At 43.7% G+C, this 21,040-nt stretch overlaps 1 protein-coding gene across 2 annotated transcripts in view; it reads right to left on the bottom strand.

Moving 5' to 3' along the window:
* The window catches only part of LOC106613084 (neurofibromin-like), a 100,883-nt gene extending 79,843 nt beyond the window's left edge, over positions 1 to 21,040 (bottom strand). For both annotated transcript variants that reach the window (XM_014214992.3, XM_014214993.3), the window contains exons 1-7: positions 20,782 to 21,040; positions 10,455 to 10,598; positions 8,673 to 8,756; positions 5,939 to 6,129; positions 3,250 to 3,356; positions 3,076 to 3,143; positions 29 to 104 (exon numbers count right to left, since the gene is read on the bottom strand). In XM_014214992.3, the coding sequence (XP_014070467.1) occupies positions 29 to 104; positions 3,076 to 3,143; positions 3,250 to 3,356; positions 5,939 to 6,129; positions 8,673 to 8,756; positions 10,455 to 10,598; positions 20,782 to 20,841 (730 nt within the window). In that variant the 5' untranslated portion in view covers positions 20,842 to 21,040. The remainder of the gene's footprint in view (positions 1 to 28; positions 105 to 3,075; positions 3,144 to 3,249; positions 3,357 to 5,938; positions 6,130 to 8,672; positions 8,757 to 10,454; positions 10,599 to 20,781) is intronic.

The following is a 21,040-nucleotide window of genomic DNA, read 5'->3' as shown; positions in this document are numbered from 1 at the left end:
CCAATACACGGCTATTGAGAATACTGACCTGCCATGTCTGTTTGTGGTCTCTGGTAGAGCGTGGCAAACTCATCAGGGTAGTTCTCCACCCAGTTCCAAAAGGCCTGCGGAGGAACAAAAACATTTAACTGTCCTGTAGAACAGGATTGAACTGACAGTAGCTGCAGTACCAGTCACAAGTTTGGACACACCTACTCATTCAAGGGTTTTTCTTAATTTTTACATTGGAGAGTAATAATGAAGACATCAAAACTATGAGGAATGATTTTCCAACAGTCTTGAAGGAGTTCCCACATGGTCCAACTCATCCCAAACCATCTCGATTGGGTTGAGGTCGGATGATTGTGGAGGCCAGGTCGTCTGATGCAGGACTCAATCACTCTCCTTTGGTCAAATAGCCCTTACACAGCCTGGAGGTGTGTTTTGGGTCATTGTCCCACTAAGCGCAAACCAGATGGGATGGCGTATCGCTGCAGAATGCTGTGGTAGCCATGCTGGTTAAGTGTGTCTTGAATTTTAAACAAAGGCACCACGGTTGGAACCAAAAATCTCAAATTTGGACTCAGACCAAAGGACAGATTTACACCGGTCTAATGACCATTGCTCATGTTTCTTGGCACAAGCAAGTTTCTTCTTCTTATGTGTGTCCATTACTAATGGTTTCTTTGCAGCAATTCAACCATGGCCTGATTCACACAGTCTCCTCTGATCAGTTGATGTTGAGATGTGTCTTACTTGAACTCTGAAGAATACATTTTTTTGCTGCAATTTCTGAGGCTGGTAACTCTAATGAACTTATCCTCTGCAGCAGAGGTAACTCTGTGGTGGTCCTCATGAGAGACACTTTCATCATAGCGCTTGATGGTTTTTGCGACTGCACTTGAAGAAACTTTCAAAGTTCTTGACATTTTCCACATTAACTGACCTTCATGTCTTAAAGTAATGATGGACTTATTTCTCTTTGCTTATTTGAGCTGTTCTTGCCATAATATGGACTTGGTCTTTTACCAAATAGGACTACCTTCTGTATACCACCCTACATGTCACAACACAACTGATTGGCTCAAATGCATTAAGGAAAGAAATTCCACAAATTAACTTTTTACAAGGCACACCTGTTAATTGAAATGCATTCCAGGGGACTACCTCATGAAGCTGGTTGAGAGAATGCCAAGAGTGTGCAAAGCTGTCATCAAGGCAAAAACTGGCTGCTTTGAAGAACATCAAATATATTTTGAACTGTTTAACACTTTTTTGGTTACTACATGACTGCATGTGTTATTTCCTAGTTTTGATGTCTTCACTATTATTCAACAACATACAAAAAAATTACTGGAATGAGTAGGTGTCCAAACCTTTGACTGGTACTGTACGTTTCCATGAACTTGTCCAGTTATTTTTTTACAACATTTAGAAAGTTTGCATAGAAAATATATAAACGGCCTGCTATGGTGCATTTCCATTCAACCATCTTGTGTCGATAAAAAACAGCTGGACATAATGACATCAACCCCCCCCCCCCCAAAAAAAAAACCTAGGTGTCGAATAAACATGAAGTTTATTTAGGCAATTTGCGCATTAATAAATTGGTGACAGGCTGTATGCCCTCCCTCCTACCTGCTTCATGTCTCAGGTAGCCCCCCCTCCTACCTGCTTCATGTCTCAGGTTGCCCTCCCTCCTACCTGCTTCATGTCTCAGGTAGCCCCCCCTCCTATCTGCTTCATGTCTCAGGTTGCCCCCCCTCCTATCTGCTTCATGTCTCAGGTTGCCCTCCCTCCTACCTGCTTCATGTCTCAGGTAGCCCTCCCTCCTATCTGCTTCATGTCTCAGGTTGCCCTCCCTCCTATCTGCTTCATGTCTCAGGTTGCCCTCCCTCCTATCTGCTTCATGTCTCAGGTTGCCCTCCCTCCTATCTGCTTCATGTCTCAGGTTGCCCCCCCTCCTATCTGCTTCATGTCTCAGGTAGCCCCCCTCCTATCTGCTTCATGTCTCAGGTAGCCCCCCCTCCTATCTGCTTCATGTCTCAGGTAGCCCCCCCTCCTATCTGCTTCATGTCTCAGGTAGCCCCCCCTCCTATCTGCTTCATGTCTCAGGTAGCCCCCCCTCCTATCTGCTTCATGTCTCAGGTAGCCCCCCCTCCTATCTGCTTCATGTCTCAGGTAGCCCCCCCTCCTATCTGCTTCATGTCTCAGGTAGCCCCCCCTCCTATCTGCTTCATGTCTCAGGTAGCCCCCCCTCCTATCTGCTTCATGTCTCAGGTAGCCCCCCCTCCTATCTGCTTCATGTCTCAGGTAGCCCCCCCTCCTATCTGCTTCATGTCTCAGGTAGCCCCCCCTCCTATCTGCTTCATGTCTCAGGTAGCCCCCCCTCCTATCTGCTTCATGTCTCAGGTAGCCCCCCCTCCTATCTGCTTCATGTCTCAGGTAGCCCCCCCTCCTATCTGCTTCATGTCTCAGGTAGCCCCCCCCTCCTATCTGCTTCATGTCTCAGGTAGCCCCCCCTCCTATCTGCTTCATGTCTCAGGTAGCCCGCAAAATGCAGCATGGATAGAATGCAAGAATTGACTAATACATGCCATATTTAAATCATTCTCATGCGGTAACGTATTGCAACGGTCCGTGCCAGGGTGAAACTTGCACTCCTGTAAAATAATTGGATAGTGCAACTTGCATTCAGCCAACCAGAAAAGCAAGTCAAAGCAATTCAGGCCTTCTTGAAAGTCAGGATAATCCTTGTCCTGCAAAGAAATATTATTTTGAAGTAAAAAAAAAAAAAATGATTTAGCAATTAACTGTGTAGTGGAGTTGTGATGCCAGACAACTATACACGCCCCACGTACCTTCGAAATTATTAGTCAATCATTTATTTTAAAAACATTGTTTTCATCATCATTTGCCAAATAAACCTGGGTCAATGGAAACCTGCATAGTGATGTCCTTAAAGTGGAACATTGTATTTGAAACATTTCACCAGCAGCCAAGAGGTGGTAGTCGTGAATACCATGTATTATATTATTCACCAACTTCATAAACATAAAACAGCAGCACTGAACACAGATGTATTGGCGCACAAACCTTTTCCAAACTGTTAATGACAGCAAGTTGGGCAGGTTTCTTCAGGGCTTTGAATTTGAATACCGTTTCTGAGAGGACACAGTGAAAAGTAATAGAGTATTAGCAAAAAACACAGAATCCAGGAGTTCAAAAATACATGAAGTATGACATACAGGGAATTGAGAGAGTAGCTACCTTGGAGCAGTCTTTTGAGTTTAAAGCAGTCCACATTGATGTACTGCATGAGCTCTATATCATGGACATCCACAGTGTCTTCTGAGCAGACTGTCAGCTCCTGCAACCTGGGGGAGAACACAATGGATAAGGAATCTTATACACTGCCAGGGAACAAGTTCGTCCTGTCAAACATGATATCCTGAGATTGTATTCTACCACAGCTTCTCAGTAGAAAGGAGGGAAAGAAGAGGGGGTGGAAGAGAGGGAAAAGTGGACAGTCTTGTAGAGGCTGCCTTTTTGACATCCCCTGATCCTTCAAGACAAGACACTGACATGTATATCAATGATGTGAAACGTTCAGAATGTTGCAGATAGAAACGTTGTCCCCGACAAATGATGTGGCGGTCCTTGTCTCAATTATTCCAACTTACAGTGCATTTGGAAAGTATTCAGATCCCTTAAAGTTCTCTACAGCCTTATTCCGAAATTAATTAAAATTGCCCCCCCCATCAATATACACACTATGCCGCACAATGACAAAGCAAAAACTGGTTTTTAGAAATGTTTGAAAATATATCTTACATTTACATAACTATTCATACCCTTTACTTTGTTTTAGCACCTTTGGCTGTGATTACAACCTCGAGTCTTCTTGGGTATGACACTACAAGCTTGGCACACCTGTATTTGGGGAGTTTCTCCCATTCTTCTCTGCAGATCCTCTCAAGCTGTCTGGTTGGATGGGGAGCGTCGCTGCACAGCTATTTTCAGGTCTCTCTGGAGATGTTCGATCGAGTTCAAGTCCGTGCTTTGGCTGGGCCACTCAAGGATATTCAGAGACTTGTATTGAAGCCACTCCTGCGTTGTCTTGGCTCTGTGATTCTGGTCGTTGTCCTGTTGGAAGGTGAACCGTTGCCCCCAGTCTGAGGTCCTGAGCACTCTGGAGCAGGTTTTCATCAAGGATCTCTGTACTTTGCTCCGTTCATCTTTCCCTCAATCCTGACTAGTCTCCCAGTCCCTGCCACTGAAAAACATCCCCACAGAATGATGCTGCAACCACTCTTCACCATAGGGATGATGCCAGGTTTCCTCCAGATGTGATGCTTGGCATTCAGGCCAGATAGGTCAATCATGATTTCATCAGAGCAGAGAATCTTGTTTCTCATGATCAGAGAATCCTTTAGGTGCCTTTTGGCAAACTCCAAGCAGGCTGTCATGTGCCTTTTACTGAGGAATGGCTTCCGGTTCTCCCATCTCCACATATGAACTCCGGAGCTCTGTCAGAGTGAACATCGGGTTCTTGGTCACCTACCGGAACCAAGGCCCTTCTCCGCCAATTTCTCAGTTGGCCGGGCAGCCAGATATAGGAATTGTCTTGGTGGTTCCAAACTTCTTCCATTTAAGAATGATGGAGGCCACTGTGTTCTTGGGGACCTTCAATGCTGCAGACCTTGTTTGGTACTCTTCCACAGATCTGTGCCTCGAAACAATCCTGTCTCGGAGCTCTATGGACAATTCCTTCAACCTCATGGCTTGGTTTTTGCTCTGACATGCACTGTCAACTGTGGGACCTTATATAGACAGATGTGTGCCTTTCCAAATCATGTCCAATCAATTTAATTTACACAGGTGGACTCTAATCAAGTTGTAGAAACATAAAGGATGATTAATGGAAACAGGATGCACCTGAGCTCAATTTCAAGTCTCATAGCAAAGGGTCTGAATACTTCTGTAAATTAGGCTTTTTTTTTTCTTCTTCAAAAATGTTTAAAAACCTGCTTTCGCTTTGTCGTTATGGGCTTGTGTGCAGATTGTTACTTTACAGCCTTATTCTCATCAATGTGGAAAAGTCAAGGGGTCTGAATATTAAGCAAATGCACTGTATGTTGTGTGGAAAGACATTTCATTTGTAAGTACTGAAATTATATAAGGTGTCATGGGAAACTTGTTGATCATGAGGGGCTGCAAATATTAACCAAATGTCATGACAATAGCTCAAAAGGGACAGGAGATATGCTTGTTCAAAGTTTGGAATTACAGTTGATTACTATAGCACCCCACTTGGGCCAATCAGTGTCATTTTATAAATGCCAGATACTATGGCTAGACGTATCATTCATCGTAGTTTCATCAAAATCGGGTGTGACAAACGTACGGAGACAGATCCACAGTGCACTCCCCAATTTCATTATGGGGGACAATTAACCTAATAAAACAATAAAAACAGGTAATCCTGTTCACTCTATCTTTACTTTCTATAACGTTGCACCATCCTGAACATCCTGGGCGGGGAGGGAGGGATTTCGTTCATGACTGGGCTAACAGTTCAGTCACAGTGACCTTGTCCATGACTGGCTGCTAAACGGAAGTACTTAGGTACACAAACAAGTTAACTTCTCACATGGCATGAGCAGGAATGGGGGCCCAAACAGTCTCCTCATCATGACTTCTGAGGGCATAAAATAATTTGTAATACTTCACTTCTGGGAAAATCAGGTCTAGCGGAACTTTTTAAAAGACAAATGCATTTTTTGACAAAAGACAATAACGTAGAGCAGTTGCAATGGACCTTGGAAGAACAACAGGGTGGGAAGGCTTTTGTTCCAGCCCTGTACTAATACACCTGATCAACTGCACATCAACAGTGACATTGACACAGAATTAGCCAACACACTCTGTAGCTCCTCAGGATCAGGGTTAGCATTACCTGGTGGAGATGCGGCTGAAGACGGCGTTGAAGTTGTTGCAGCTGAGGGAGAAGAGGACCCCTGAGGCGGCAGCACGGAGTTCTGCAGCGTGCTGGTGGCCCTCGCGGTACGTGTGGATGAAGTGACAGATCTCAGGCAGCAGCTGCTTCACCAGCATGGTCTCGTCCAGACGTAGGCAGTCCTTGGATTGCTGGGGGGACAGGGGGAAGAGGAAGACAGAGAAAAAGAGAAGGAAAATCATGAGAGGAAAGTGTGTGCGCAGGCTGGCTTCTTTAGGTTCTCTGAGAAAACAAGGAGTGCTTTTTAGGTTATCAGTGGCAACTGCTCACATACAGTCGTGGCCAAAAGATTTGAGAATGACAAATATTAATTTCCACAAAGTCTGCTGCCTCAGTGTCTTTAGATATTTTTGTCAGATGTTACTATGGAATACTGAAGTATAATTACAAGCATTTCATAAGTGTCAAAGGCTTTTAATGACAATTACATGAAGTTGATGCATAGAGTCAATATTTGCAGTGTTGACCCTTCTTCTTCAAGACTTCTGCAATCCGCCCTGGCATGCTGTCAATTAACTTCTGGGCCACATCCTGACTGATGGCAGCCCATTCTTGCATAATCAATGCTTGGAGTTTGTCAGAATTTGTGGTTTTTCGTTTGTCCACCCGCCTCGAGGATTGACCACAAGTTCTCAATGGGATTAAAGTCTAGGAAGTTTCCTGGCCATGGACCCAAAATATCGATGTTTTGTTCCCCGAGCCACTTACTTATCACTTTTAACTTATGGCAAGGTCCTCCATCATGCTGGAAAAGACATTGTTCGTCACCAAACTGTTCCTGGATGGTTGGGAGAAGTTGCTCTCGGAGGATGTGTTGGTACCATTCTTTATTCATGGCTGTGTTCTTAGGCAAAATTGTGAGTGAGCCCACTCCCTTGGCTGAGAAGCAACCCCACACATGAATGGTCTCAGGATGCATTACTGTTGGCATGACACAGGACTGATGGTAACGCTCACCTTGTCTTCTCCGGACAAACTTTTTTCCGGATACCCCAAACAATCGGAAAGGGGATTCATCAGAGAAAATGACTTTACCCCAGTCCTCAGCAGTCCAATCCCTGTACCTTTTGCAGAATATCAGTCTGTCCCTGATGTTTTTCCTGGAGAGAAGTGGCTTCTTTCCTGCCCTTCTTGACACCAGGCCATCCTCCAAAAGTCTTCGCCTCACTGTGCGTGCAGATGCACTCACACCTGCCTGCTGCCATTCCTGAGCAAGCTCTGTACTGCTGGTCCCCCGATCCCGCAGCTGAATCAACTTCAGGAGACGGTCCTGGCGCTTGCTGGACTTTCTTGGGCGCCCTGAAGCCTTCTTCACAACAATTGAACCGCTCTCCTTGAAGTTCTTGATGAGCCGATAAATGGTTGATTTAGGTGCAATCTTACTGGCAGCAATATCCTTGCCTGTGAAGCCCTTTTTGTGCAAAGCAATGATGACGGCACGTGTTTCCTTGCAGGTAACCATGGTTGACAGAGGAAGAACATTGATTCCAAGCACCTCCCTCCTTTTGAAGCTTCCAGTCTGTTATTCGAACTCAATCAGCATGACAGAGTGATCTCCAGCCTTGTCCTCGTCAACACTCACACCTGTGTTAACGAGAGAATCATTGACATGATGTCAGCTGTTCCTTTTGTGGCAGGGCTGAAATGCAGTGTAAATGTTTTTTAGGGATTCAGTTCATTTGCATGGCAAAGATGGACTTTGCAATTAATTGCAATTCATCTGATCACTCTTCATAATATTCTGGAGTATATGCAAATTGCCATCATACAAACTGAGGCAGCAGACTTTGTGAAAATGTGTATTTGTGTCTCTCTCAAAACTTTTGGCCAACTTTGGATTTATCCAGCTGGATATGCAATACATGTATGTGGGTTAAGTGCCTCTCTCAGTGGCAAAAACAAAGCATGTCCCACCTAGGATTCACCAGCGCTCCCATTGGCTCATTTCAAAAACTTGTGGGGTCAAACTGGCAGCCTCATACTAGGACAGATTGCATACAACTGCATTCAAAACCTCTTGCTCACCCTTATGTAGGAAATAGTCGAACAAAACGAGACAACTAAAATACTTACATTTTAAAACGTAAGATGACAAATTCAAAAATAGTTCCATAGCGTCCACGAGGGGAGCAGCTGGCTTCCATCTGACAACATGCACTAATGAAAAACCTATACAGGAAACTTCCGGGAATCCCATTGGAGGCAGTGAAAGCACAATCAAAAGTCAAGGAAACACCTGCAAATGTAATCTTCTGCTACACCGTCACAGAACAGATCAGAGCAGAGGCACCCGTTTCAGAGGTGAAGAGAAAGCACGACTGAAGGAAGGGGTTTAAGTGTATTAACAGAGGTCTGTCTGGAAAAAGCAGAGAGAGACAGAACAGAGATCTAACTAACCAATGTAATGCTGACGTTGTGTTGGAAGACCAATGGCGTTTTAGAATATTGGTGCAATAAGAGCCAATATATTGAGGCCAGTGCTCTTGACTGATAATATTCAATAACAGAAAACTGTTTGAGTTGGGGGGGGGGGGGGGGGGGACTAAAAACTAAAATGGAGAACGGTTTATACACAAGCGCACACAAACAACTGTAGTGGGATAAGTTAGCAGACCAACTAAAAGTAATGTAATGAGGGATACAGTGGATGCAGACTGTATGGGGGTTTCCTCACCGATGCTAGGCACTTCTCCAGTGTGTCCAGGATAATTAGCTGGGAGAGGTAGAGGTTCTTCTCAGCAGCTTCCCCAAATATACGCTGGAGAGAGGAGAGGTTACAGACATAGATGACAGTGATTCAGCAAAGAACACTTCCAGCCCTTTGTGTGCATCCTACACTTGAGTTGAATTTGAGTTTTCACACAATACACATGCCTACCAGAAGGTAGGGTTTAGAGGTCGACCGATTATGATTTTAACGCTGATACCGATTATTGGAGGACCCCAAAAAAGCCGATACTGATAAAAAAATAAAAAAAAAAATAAAAAAAATCGGCCGATTTTTATATATATTTGTAATAATGACATTTACAACAATACTGAATGAACACTTATTTTAACTTAATATAATACATCAATAAAATCAATTTAGCCTCAAATAAATAATGAAACATGTTCAATTTGGTTTAAATAATGCAAAACAAAGTGTTGGAGAAGAAAGTAAAAGTGCAATATGTGCTATGTAAAAAAGCGAACGTTTAAGTTCCTTGCTCAGAACATATGAAAGCTGGTGGTTCCTTTTAACATTAGTCTTCAATATTCCCAGGTAAGAAGTTTTAGGTTGTAGTTATTATAGGAATTACAGGACTATTTCTCTCTATACCATTTGTATTTCATATACCTTTGACTATTGGATGTTCTAATAGGTACTTTAGTATTGCCAGCCTAATCTCAGGAGTTGATAGGCTTGAAGTCATAAGCAGCGCAATGCTTGAAGCACAGTGAAGAGCTGCTGGCAAATGCAGGACAGTGCTGTTTACATGAATGCTTACGAGCCTGCTGTTGCCTACCACCGCTCAGTCAGACTGCTCTATCAAATATCAAATCATAGACTTACTTTTAATAAATCACAGAAACACGAGCCTTAGAATCTATCATTACGAAAACAAAACGTTATTTTTTTCAGTGAAATACGGAACCGTTCCGTATTTTATCTAATGGGTGGCATCCCTAAGTCTAAATATTTCTGTTAAATTGCACAACCTTCAATGTTGTCATAATTATGTAAAATACTGGCAAAGTATTTACGGTCTTTGTTAGGAAGAAATGGTCTTCACACAGTTCGCAACGAGCCAGGCAGCCCAAACAGTTGCATATACCCTGACTCTGCTTGCACAGAACGCAAGAGAAGTGACAATTTCCCTAGTTAATATTGCCTGCTAACATGAATTTCTTTTAACTAAATATGCAGGTTTAAAAAAAATATACTTGTGTATTGATTTTAAGAAAGGCGTTGATGTTTATGGTTAGGTACATTTGTGCAACAATTTTGCTTTTTTTGAAAATGCGCTTTTGTTAAATCATCACCCGTTTGGCGAAGTAGGCTGTGATTTGATGACAAATTAACAAGCATAGCATTGATTATATGAAACGCAGGACAAGCAAGTTAACTAGTAATATCATCAACCATGTGTAGTTAACTAGTGATTATGTTAAGATTGATCGTTTTTTATAAGGTAAGTTTAATGCTAGTTAGCACCTTACCTTGGCTCCTTGCTGCACTCGCATAACAGGTAGTCAGCCTGCCACACAGTCTCCTCATGGATTGAAATGTAATCGGCGTCCAATGCCGATTACCGATTGTTATGAAAACTTGAAATCGGCCCTAATTAAATCGGCCATGCCGATTACTCGGTCGACCTCTAGTAGGGTTGATGACGTGCAATGTAGTGATCCCCATTGCTCATGCTAAAGTCAAATAAACAGCTAAAAGTGTTAAGTTAAAAGCTCCACTTACCATGTTGTTCACATTTTTTAGGATGTTCGTGAGTCCACTGATGACGAGGGAGAACTTGTACTTAGAGATGTTGATGAGATATTCCTTGTTCTGTTCTGTGCTGACTTTGGTGTGGTTGTTCTGATGTCCTGTTTTAACGGGAAGCTAAGAGAAAGAAAAAATATTTCTAAAGTCACAAGAGAATCTAGCTACAGGTGAACCTGTTAGACAGTGGACCACACAGTGCCTTCGGAAAGTATTCAGACCCCTACATTTTTCCACATTGTTACGTTAGTCTTATTCTAAAATGGATTAAATTGAGAAAAAAAACAATCTACAGGTTTTTAGAAATGTTTGCAATTTTCTTTTATTACGAACGGAAATTACTATTTACATAAGTATTCAGACCCTTTCCTCAGTACTTTGTTGAAGCAACTTTGGAAGCGATTACAGCCTCAAGTCTTCTTGGGTATGACGCTAAAAGCATGGCACACCTGTATTTGGGGAGTTTCTCCCATTCTTCTCTGCGGATCCTTTCAAGCTCTGTCAGGTTGGATGGAGCGCGTCGCTGCACAAATATTTCCAGGTCTCTCTAGAGATGTTTGATCAGGTTCAAGTCCAGGCTCTGGCTGGGCCACTCAAGGAAATTCAGAGACTTGTATTGAAGCCACTCCTGCATTGTCTTGGCTGTGTGCTTAGGGTCGCTGTCCTGTTGGAAGGTGAACCTTCGCCCCCAGTCTGATGTCCTGAGCGCTCTGGAGCAGGTTGTCATCAAGGATCTCGCTGTACTTTGCGCCATTCATCTTTCTCTCGATCCTGACTAGTTTCCCAGTCCCTGAAAAATATCCCCACAGCAGGATGCTGCCACCACCATGCTTCACCGTAGGGATGGTGCCAGGTTTCCCCCAGATGTGATGCTTGGCATTCAGGCCAAATAGGTCAATCAGGGTTTCATCAAACCAGAGAATCTTGTTTCATGGCCTGAGGGTCCTTTAGGTGCCTTTTGCAAACTCCAAGCGGGCTGTCATGTGCCTTTTACTGGGGAGTGGCTTCCGTCTGGCCACTCTACCATAAAGGCATGATTGGTGGAGTGCTGCAAAGATGGGAGAAACTTCCAGAAGGACAACCATCTCCACAGAGGAACTCTGGAGCTCTGTCAGAGAGACCATCAGGTTCTTGGTCACCTCCCTGACCAAGGCCCTTCTCCACCGATTGCTCAGTTTGGCCAGGCGACCAGTTCTAGGAAGAGTCTTGGTTGTTCCAAACTTATTCCATTTAAGAATGATGGAAGCCACTGTGTTCTTGGGGATCTTCAATGCTGAATACATTTTTTGGTACCCTTCCCAAGATCTGTGCCTCGACACAATCCTGTCTCAGAGCTCTACGGACAATTCCTTCGACCTCAATGCTTGGTTTTTGCTCTGACATGCACTGTCAACTGTGGGACTTTATATAGACAGATGTGTGCCTTTCCAAATCATGTCCAATCAATTGAATTTACACAGCTGGACTCCAATCAAGTTGTAGACACATCAAGGATGATCAATGGAAACAAGATGCACCGGAGTTCAATTCCGAGGCTCATAGCAAAGGGTCAGAATACTTATGTAAATAAGGTATTTCTAATCGGCCTCCCGAGTAGCGTCTGCAGTGTAAGGCACTGTATCGCAGCGCTAGAGGCGTCACTACAGATCCGGGTTTGGTCCCCGGCTGTGTTGCAGCCGGCAGCGACCGGGAGACCTATGAGGCGGTGCACAATTGGCCCAAGTCGTCCGGGTTAGCGGAGGGTTTGGCCGGCTGGGATGTCCTTGTCCCATCGCGCTCTAGTAACTCCTTGTGGCGGCCGGGTGCATGCACACTGGCTTCGGTCACCAGTTGTACGGTGTTTCCACCCACATCTTGGTGCGGCTGGCTTCTGGGTGAAGCGAGCAGTGTGTCAAGTAGCAGTGCAGCTTGGCGAGGGTCGTGTTTCGGAGGATGCATGGCTCTCGACCTTTGCCTCTGCCGAGTACGCACGGGAGTTGCAACTACGGGACAAGACTAACTACCAATTGGATATCACGAAATTAAGGGCAAAAAAAAAGGGGTTAAAAGTACGTTTTAAAACATTTGCAAAAAATCGAAAAACCTGTTTTCACTTCGTCATTATGGGGTATTGTGTGTAAATTAATGATACTTTACCGCCTTATTCTAAAAATAATTTGTAACAAAACGTGGAAAAAGTCAAGGGATCTGAATACTTTCCAAATGCACTATATGCAGCAGGTTTGAGCAAGCCTAATAGAATTACATGAAGCCATGGTTTCACCTTCTTATCCTGTGTTTACATATGTCTACACATCCACACCAGACCTATCCACACTAGAAATATCTTCATTAAATATTTTTCACACAAGAAGTGTTATGACACACCGCTCATGCTATGAAGACGCCTACGACACCTGGCGAAGGGCAAGGAACAGTCATCCTGCAGTCAGAACAATGAAGCCCTGTGCTATCAAGAACCTCGCCCTGCCACAACTCTGGTGTACACCCACAGCTGTACACCTGCAGGCTACATCTGTGTGAACACAGACATTACATCCACAGCTGGGCCAGACCTTGTGGGCAGGAGGAGCCCCATTAAGCTTGCCTGGAGGTGTGGCTGGCAAGTGCGTATGCAGAGCACATCAGGCCTGGAGTGTTAATGAGCTTTAAGCAGCAGACCTATGACTGCTTACTATCAGGATCCACTCTACCACTGGGGCCCCTCAGGGAGAAACCTGGGCCTGGGAATTAAAGTGCCAAGACAGAGGGTAAGAAAATAATTAGGAGTCTGAACTGGAGTGCACACTGTCCACACAGAACCATCCCTGCTTCATATCTTTCACATCCAGTTCAGCTCCGGTCCGTCCGGGACTACAGACAGTAAACACTTTGTTTCACAAGCCGGGATTGGATTTGTAAAAGGTCACGGAGCCATCTCTTCCCTTATCTGCACTTTGGCATAGCTGATTAACATTGTATACGTACACACCAATGCACTGTGTGCGGATTACATGATCGGGGTAAACAGGGGAAAGGAGAGGAACATTGGATGAGAGGACAGGGCCACAAGAAGAACTGTAATTAAAGTGAGGCCTATTTTTCATGAAAATAGAACTGTTATTGTCCCTCGATGGGAAGTTTAGAACATTCACATTAAGATGAATTATGTATAATTTGTGTAACATAAAACATTTGACTCAATGATCTTCATGCGAATACAAGGGCCTTTCTCTTAGAATACCATCAATCCATTCATGGAAGGGACACCATATAATAAAACAATGTTTGTCTGTCTTACCAATTGTTGTCCACAACACAAAATGTATGATACCATTACACAATAATATTACAATGTACGTGTGTAGAGTGTGTGCTAGCGCCCGTGTGCGTGTCTGTACCTGTATGAGCCTCTTCACATTCCCGCTGTTCCATAAGGTGCATTTATAGCTGTATTTATTTTATCCGATTCGACTGCTTGCATCAGTTAACTGATGTGGATTAGAGTTCCATGTTGCTATGGCTCTATTTAGTAATTCAGGTGCGACAAAACTACAGCCTATAGGACATGCCTTGTTAACAGTGTTACTATAAATCGTATTAAAGGCATTATCTAAGTGAGTTTCAGAGATTGTCATCTGTTATTAGCAAATTATTGATTTCATGAACCTTGTTTCTGAAGCAAAATGTGTTAACGTTGGCTACTTTTAGCACCTTTCTGGGATGCTTGATTGTTTTCATTGCTTCACTGGCTAGCTTTGCAGAAGTAAACATGCTCATGTTATTTATATTAGTGCAGGGTGAGCTGCACACAGTGGACTTCCTACTAGGGTACACCGCCTCAGTATAACTGGTTCATAGACACGTGATTACTGCATACAATAGCGGTGGGATCTGCAGAGGCATTTAGGGCAGTAAGAGGGAAATCAATTAGGTTACTTACATTGGGTCTTCCAACACCCCTGGGATAATGTACATTTGTTGAACCATTATGACATCTCAATGTTAGGGATTAACTGAGCTGTGCTTGGGTCAATGATAAGAAATTGTCTCCATGCTGTCTTATAATGCTGAGGATCCAGGAATCCAAATGATTTGGGTGGATCCCATCCTCCTTATAAAATTTGCTTTGCTTCCAGAAGGTAATCAAAATTGTCCAAAAAAATTTATACCCAGAGCTGCAAGTCTCATAGTGAGTTATGGAGGGCTAAAAGTCTGCTGAAACGTTCAAAGCCATGATTTAGGGAGGGCAGAGGGCCAGATATTAAAAGGGTGCTTGCTGACCCAATCAGTTCTTTAAAAGCTGTTCTGAGCTGCCCTTCACAATGTCATTGAATCCCACATTAACTATGAGACTCAATTTCCTGATGCTGGATTTAAAATGTTTGGGAGCAGCTTATTGATGTCCAGTACTTATGCTCCTGGATAGCAAAGTTTTTGCTCCAAGGACTGAGACATCTCGCCATTGAAGTTCCCAATACAACGGCCGGAGAAGGGAATGGAGAAATCCGCCCATTCCTACCCCTTACACAATTCTTTGAACCTTTCAAGGGCCCACGAGAAGCAGGATAACGTACGCCTTTGGTTACCGGAGATAGGTCCAGACATCCCACAGCAGGGAGTGCCCTGTCAGATCAAGAGAGGAGGAACCAGTGCAGGAAAGCTATTCCTTATGTCAATCTGCTCAGAACATCTCACAGTCCCTCCCTTGATTTGCTTGCTTAGAATAGCAACTTCATTCCTGTAATCCTCGCTAGCAAACAATTGCCGCAATGGAACTCCGGATTGTCAACATTGCCCCGGACAAGAGCGTAATACACTCAGCTTCTAAAGCACTGGAAATGTTTGTTCGCTATTCCAAGCGAAGCGGGCTAAATTGCAACCGAGCTAGCTAGCTGGCTAGCAGAAGGTGTTGACAAACACTTAAGAACAAAATACAAATAAATAAATAAACAGGTCAAAGCAACAGGTTGAGGCGCGGGAGGTATCAGAGTTCGTGATAGGAAATATGGCAATTCTGGGCTGTGAGGACAAATACTACTAGGTTGAGGTACTTCTTTCTCGTTAATCTAGTTCATCACATTGGCATCCGCCAACCTACCCGGGTGAGCTTTTTGACATGTATAACAACCAAGACAACTTAGGAATCTGAAGTTGCATACAACTGTGATTTAGACTTACTGTTCAATGTTCACAACCCTTTCATTGTTTCCGGACAAAATAAGCAAGGTTCACAGAGAAAATCTGATTCTGAGCATGTACTTCCCCTCATAAAGCCAACACATACAATGCTATGACTTACAGCCCCCATCATCAACTGGCGGACCGGGTACAGACCCAGAACGAGGTCAAAATACATATAGTGTGTATTCAGACCCTTGACTTCCTCCACATTTTGTTACATCAATTTTAGAAAAAGGCTGTAATTGTTTTTTTCCCCCCTCAATCTACACACAATACAGCATAATAAAAAGTTTTACCTTATGCTAATTTATGTTTATTTTTAAACGGAAATATCACATTTACAAAAGTATTCAGACCCTTTCCTCAGTACTTTGTTGAAGCACTTTTGGCAGCAACTACAGCCTCGAGTGTTCTTGGGTATGACGCTACAAGCATGGCACACCTGTATTTGGGGAGTTTCTCCCATTCTTCTCTGCAAAGCCTCTCAAGCTCTGTCAGGTTGGATGGGGAGCTTGGCTTCACAGATATTTTCAGGTCATTCCAGAGATTTTTGATTTGGTTCAAGTCCGGGCTCTGGCTGGGCCACTCAAGGACATTCAGAGACTTGTCCCGAAGCCACTCCTGCATTGTCTTGGCTGTGTGCTTATGGTCATTGTCCTGTTGGAAGGTGAACCATTGCCCCAGTCTGAGGTCCTGAGCACTCTGGAGCAGGTTTTCATCAAGGATCGCTCTGTACTTTGCTCCAGTCATCTTTCTGTCGATCCTGACTAGTCTCCCAGTCCCCGCAGCTGAAAAACATCACCACACCATGATGCTGCCACCACCACCATGCTTCACCTTAGGGATGGTGCCAGGTTTCCTCCAGATGTGACACTTTGCATTCAGGCCGAAGAGTTCAATCTTGGTTTCATCAGACCAGAGAATCTTGTTTCTCACGGTCAGAGTCTTTAGGTGCCTTTTGCAAACTCCAAGCGCGTTGTCATGTACCTTTTACTGAGGAGTGGCTTCCGTCTGGCCACTCCACCATAAAGGCCTGATTGGTGGAGTGCTGCAGAGACGGTTGTCCTTCTGGAAGGTTCTCCCATCTCCACAGAGAAACTCTGGAGCTCTGTCAAAGTGACCATCGGGTTCTTGGTCACCTACCGGACCAAGGCCCTTCTCCGCCAATGTCTCAGTTGGCCGGGCAGCCAGATATAGGAATTGTCTTGGTGGTTCCAAACTTCTTCCATTTAAGAATGATGGAGGCCACTGTGTTCTTGGGGACCTTCAATGCTGCAGACATTTTTTGGTACCCTTCCCCCAGATCTGTGCCTTGACACAATCCTGTCTCGGAGCTCTACGGACAGTTCCTTCGACCTCAATGCTTGGTTTTTGCTCTGACATGCACTGTCAACTGTGGGACTTTATATAGACAGATGTGTGCCTTTCCAAATCATGCCCAATCAATTGAATGTACGACAGGTGGACTCCAATCAAGTTGTAGAAAAATCAAGGATACTCAATGAAAAAAGGGATGCACCTGCGCTCAATTTCGAGTCTCATAGCAAAGTGCCTGAATACTTAAGGTATCCGTTTTTTTTTTTTTTAATACATTTGTTAAAAAAAAAAAAATTTTACTTTTCGCTTTGTCATTATGGGATATTGTGTGTAGATTGCTAAGGAAAATGTTTTATTTAATCCATTTATGATAAGGCTGCACTGTATATTTATTGTATTTTCTTTACTTGGTCAGGCTTCAACCCCTGGTATCATATAAACACGCAAGACATGGAAGAATGCATAGAATTCCAGGAAATTAGCTTTAAAAACAGCAGCAAAAATCTCTGCCCCATGCAAAATGTGTAGAATTGTGGGAAATTGACTTTCAAACTGAAACATTCTCTCAACACCATTAAGAGGGGTGTGAACAGTTTCGGGTTGTGAGGTGGGGGTTTGTTACTACGCCAATAAATTATATTATCCATCCGGACCTTTGACACCTTGGAAATGTGTGTGTCCAGACCTTCTCAAATAGTACTCGAGCACCCCTGACTTAGAGGCCTCTAAATGGTCTTAACACAAGGTGGTTTTAATCCCTTATTATATTTTCATCAAACTGTAATAAACCGAGCAGAGCCGCTAAGTCTGGGTACAATACCCCTCTGTGATAGAGTCCCTCTGTAGCCTCTGAAACCAGAGGCCCAGAACCTACCCAAACTGAACACAAAGTGCTGATATCACCTTTCAAAAAGACAAAGGGAGGTATGAGACAGTCTTATACCTGAAGTTGTACTGGAGTTGAGGGCAGTTGACAGTGCGCGATGGCACTTAAAGCAAGTTTAGGCTAAATCCAAACCATTGCATAGTGCAAACTCTGGTAGCCCTAAACTAGGCCTAACCCTTTTCAAGTTTATTTGTACAACAGCTTTCACTCAAATTAGTCTTAAGTGAAGAATTTCTGGCAGCATTGCTTGCACTGCAGCATGGTTGCAAGAACCATCCCAACAGAACCATCTGTTTCAGTCCCTTTGGCAGCGGTCTTCGATGACCAAAACAGACAAAGCCCAGTTTCCAATGGATGAAATTGAAACCCAGAGCTGCTCTACAGACATACCAGCTCTCAAGCAACATAGAATACTCCAGCTGATTTGTTGGAAAGTTTACAACCTTACAATATGATACATGTTGACTGATAACGACTCCTGATGAGAAACAGTTAGGGACAACAGACAGTGTAAAAATGATTGATGGACTGGCTAGACTACCTGACCCAATGATTCACACAGCTTAAATCTCAAGTTCATTAGAGGAATCTTTGGCACCCTTAAAGGGATACTGTAGCAGTTCTGTACATTAGCATATGCTGTATATTGAAAGTTACATACACTACATGACCAAATGCATGTAGACACCTGCTTGTCAAACATCTCATTTCAAAATCATGGGCATTAATAGGGAGTTGGTCCCCCCCCTTTTCTGCTATAACAGCCTCCACTCTTCTGGGAAGGCTTTCCACTAGATGTTCTCACATTGCTGCTGGGACTTGCTTCCATTCAGCCACAAGAGCATTAGTGAGGTCGGGCACTGATGTTGGGCGATTAGGCCTGGCTCGCAGTCGGCGTTCAAATTAATCCCAAAGGTGTTTGATGGGGTTGAATTAAGGGCTCCGTGCAGGCCAATCAAGTTCTTCCATACCGATCTCGACAAAGCATTTCTGTATGGACCTCACTTTGTGCTCAGGGGCATTGTCATGATGAAACAGGATAGGGCCTTCCCCAAATTGTTGCCACAAAGTTGGAACCACAGAATCGTCTAGAATGTATGCTGTAGCGTTAAGATTTCCCTTCAATGTAACTAAGGGGCCTAGCCCGAACCATGAAAAACAGCTCCAGACCATTATTCCTCCTCCACCAAACTTTACAGTTGGCCCTATGCATTCGGGCAGGTAGCGTTCTCCTGGCATCTGCCAAACCCAAATTCGTCCGTCGAAATGCCAAATGGTGAAGCATTTTTCATCACTCCCAGAGAATGCGCTTCTATGGCTCCAGAGTCCAATGGCGGCGAGCTTTACACCACTCCAGCCGACGCTTTGCATTGTGATCTTAACTTGTGAGCGGCTGCTCGGCCATGGAAACCCATTTCATGAAGCTCCCAACTAACAGTTCTTGTGCTGACGTAGCTTCCAGAGGAAGTTTGGAACTTGGTAATGAGTGTTGCAACCGAGGACAGACAATTTTTAAGCACTACACGATTCAGCGGTCCCGTTCTCTGAGCTTGTGTGCCCTACCACTTCGCGGCTGAGCCATTGTTGTTCCTAGACATCTCCACTAAACAATAGCAGCACTTACAGTTGACCGGGGCAACTCTAGCAGGGCAGAAATTTGACAAACTGACTTGTTGTAAAGATGGCATCCTATGACGGTGCCACGTTGAACATCACTGAGCTCTTCAGTAAGGCCATTCTACTGCCAATGACTGTCTATGGAGATTGCATGGCTGTGTGCTCGATTCCATACACCTGTCAGCAACGGGTATGGCTAATTTGAAAGGGGTGGCCACATACTTTTGTATATATAGTCTAGCTTGAAAACTTGATTGCTGACAAGCAAAACATTTTGGGACTATGTCAACAACGGCCTAATGAAACAATTACCAAAAGTAGTTTTAGGGTGGAATGTTCCTTTATTTGCCAGAATTTAGCAATATCTACTTAAAACAATCACCGTTGCTTGACTTGTCAATGTCACCAATAATCTGTGGTTGTTGGGCGAGCCTTGTAGACAGCTGCTTTGGTTACCACAAGCACATAAGCACACTCAAATCTGTGTTTGATTAAGAAACTCGCAGTACTAATATATTACTTTAAGGATGTAGTAATTATAGAAGTAGGTATTGAACAAAAACGTATGTCTGCCAATTAGTACAGATCCATAATGCTTTTTTATCTTAGTATTGAGGCCTTTACCACAGAGTAGAAACATGGCCAGGTTGCAAACCCACATTCGGTAACATGACTGTTGGCTGACAGCATGCAAGGAGCGTGTGTTCTTCGTTTTTTTTCACTGCATGTGACATAACAGGGAGGGAGGCATATGTCCATTCAGCTGACTCAAACCTAATAAAACTAGTAGCAAGGTGCCACTGCTAGAGTACTTTATTTTACTCATTTTATTTTAATCAGTGAATGTCACACCTCATTTGTTTAGTTAGCTAACTTTATGAGTAATTAGCTGGTAGTGACATCTTTAACCCCAAATTGTCTGGCAGAATTAGTCAATATTAGCCGTTGTGTGCAACCTCTATTAACAGTCCTAGCTATACCGACACCCAAAATCTATGTAACATGACAATGCATGTTTAGTTGGCTAGCTAGCTAGTTAGTTACATGGGTAGCTAACTAGTTAGCTTGTTAACTAAAAGTAACTTGCACGTTTGTTACACAATCTAAACCACAGAAAAAAAAATGTCTTAACGTTTATTAACGTTACTTTGTCTATATACTAGTACCAACCTACCTACTGTACAAAACAAGAAAGCAGGATAGCATGCACTTTGCAATTGCAGAAATAAGTTAACTACAGACACAAGCCATCTACAAAAGATGAACTGGTTGCTGCTAACTAACGTTACTCCCACTTCCAACTCATAAACACTTTATTACCTGCTCGTCGAATCTATTTATCACGGCCTGAACCCATTCCACTGGTTTATGTGCCGCCATGGCCGAGCGGATGGAGACCGCTAATGAGTGCTTGCAATTCCCAATACGAATGTGGACGTTCGTGGCTATGTTAAGCCCGTAATAAATCCCCAAACCGCTGTCTAAAAAAGACAGTACGGGTTGGTTATTTTTCCCTTTGAGCAAGCTTTACCATGCCGCCATGACACACAACCGGAAGTCTTCCCAGTGAAACCGATAG

Source organism: Salmo salar, chromosome 09 (assembly GCF_965601325.2).
Source record: "Salmo salar chromosome 09, fSalSal1, whole genome shotgun sequence".
NCBI lineage: Eukaryota > Metazoa > Chordata > Actinopteri > Salmoniformes > Salmonidae > Salmo > Salmo salar.
The sequence above is the reverse complement of the archived record's forward strand: the minus strand, read 5'-3'. Positions and strand labels throughout refer to the sequence as shown.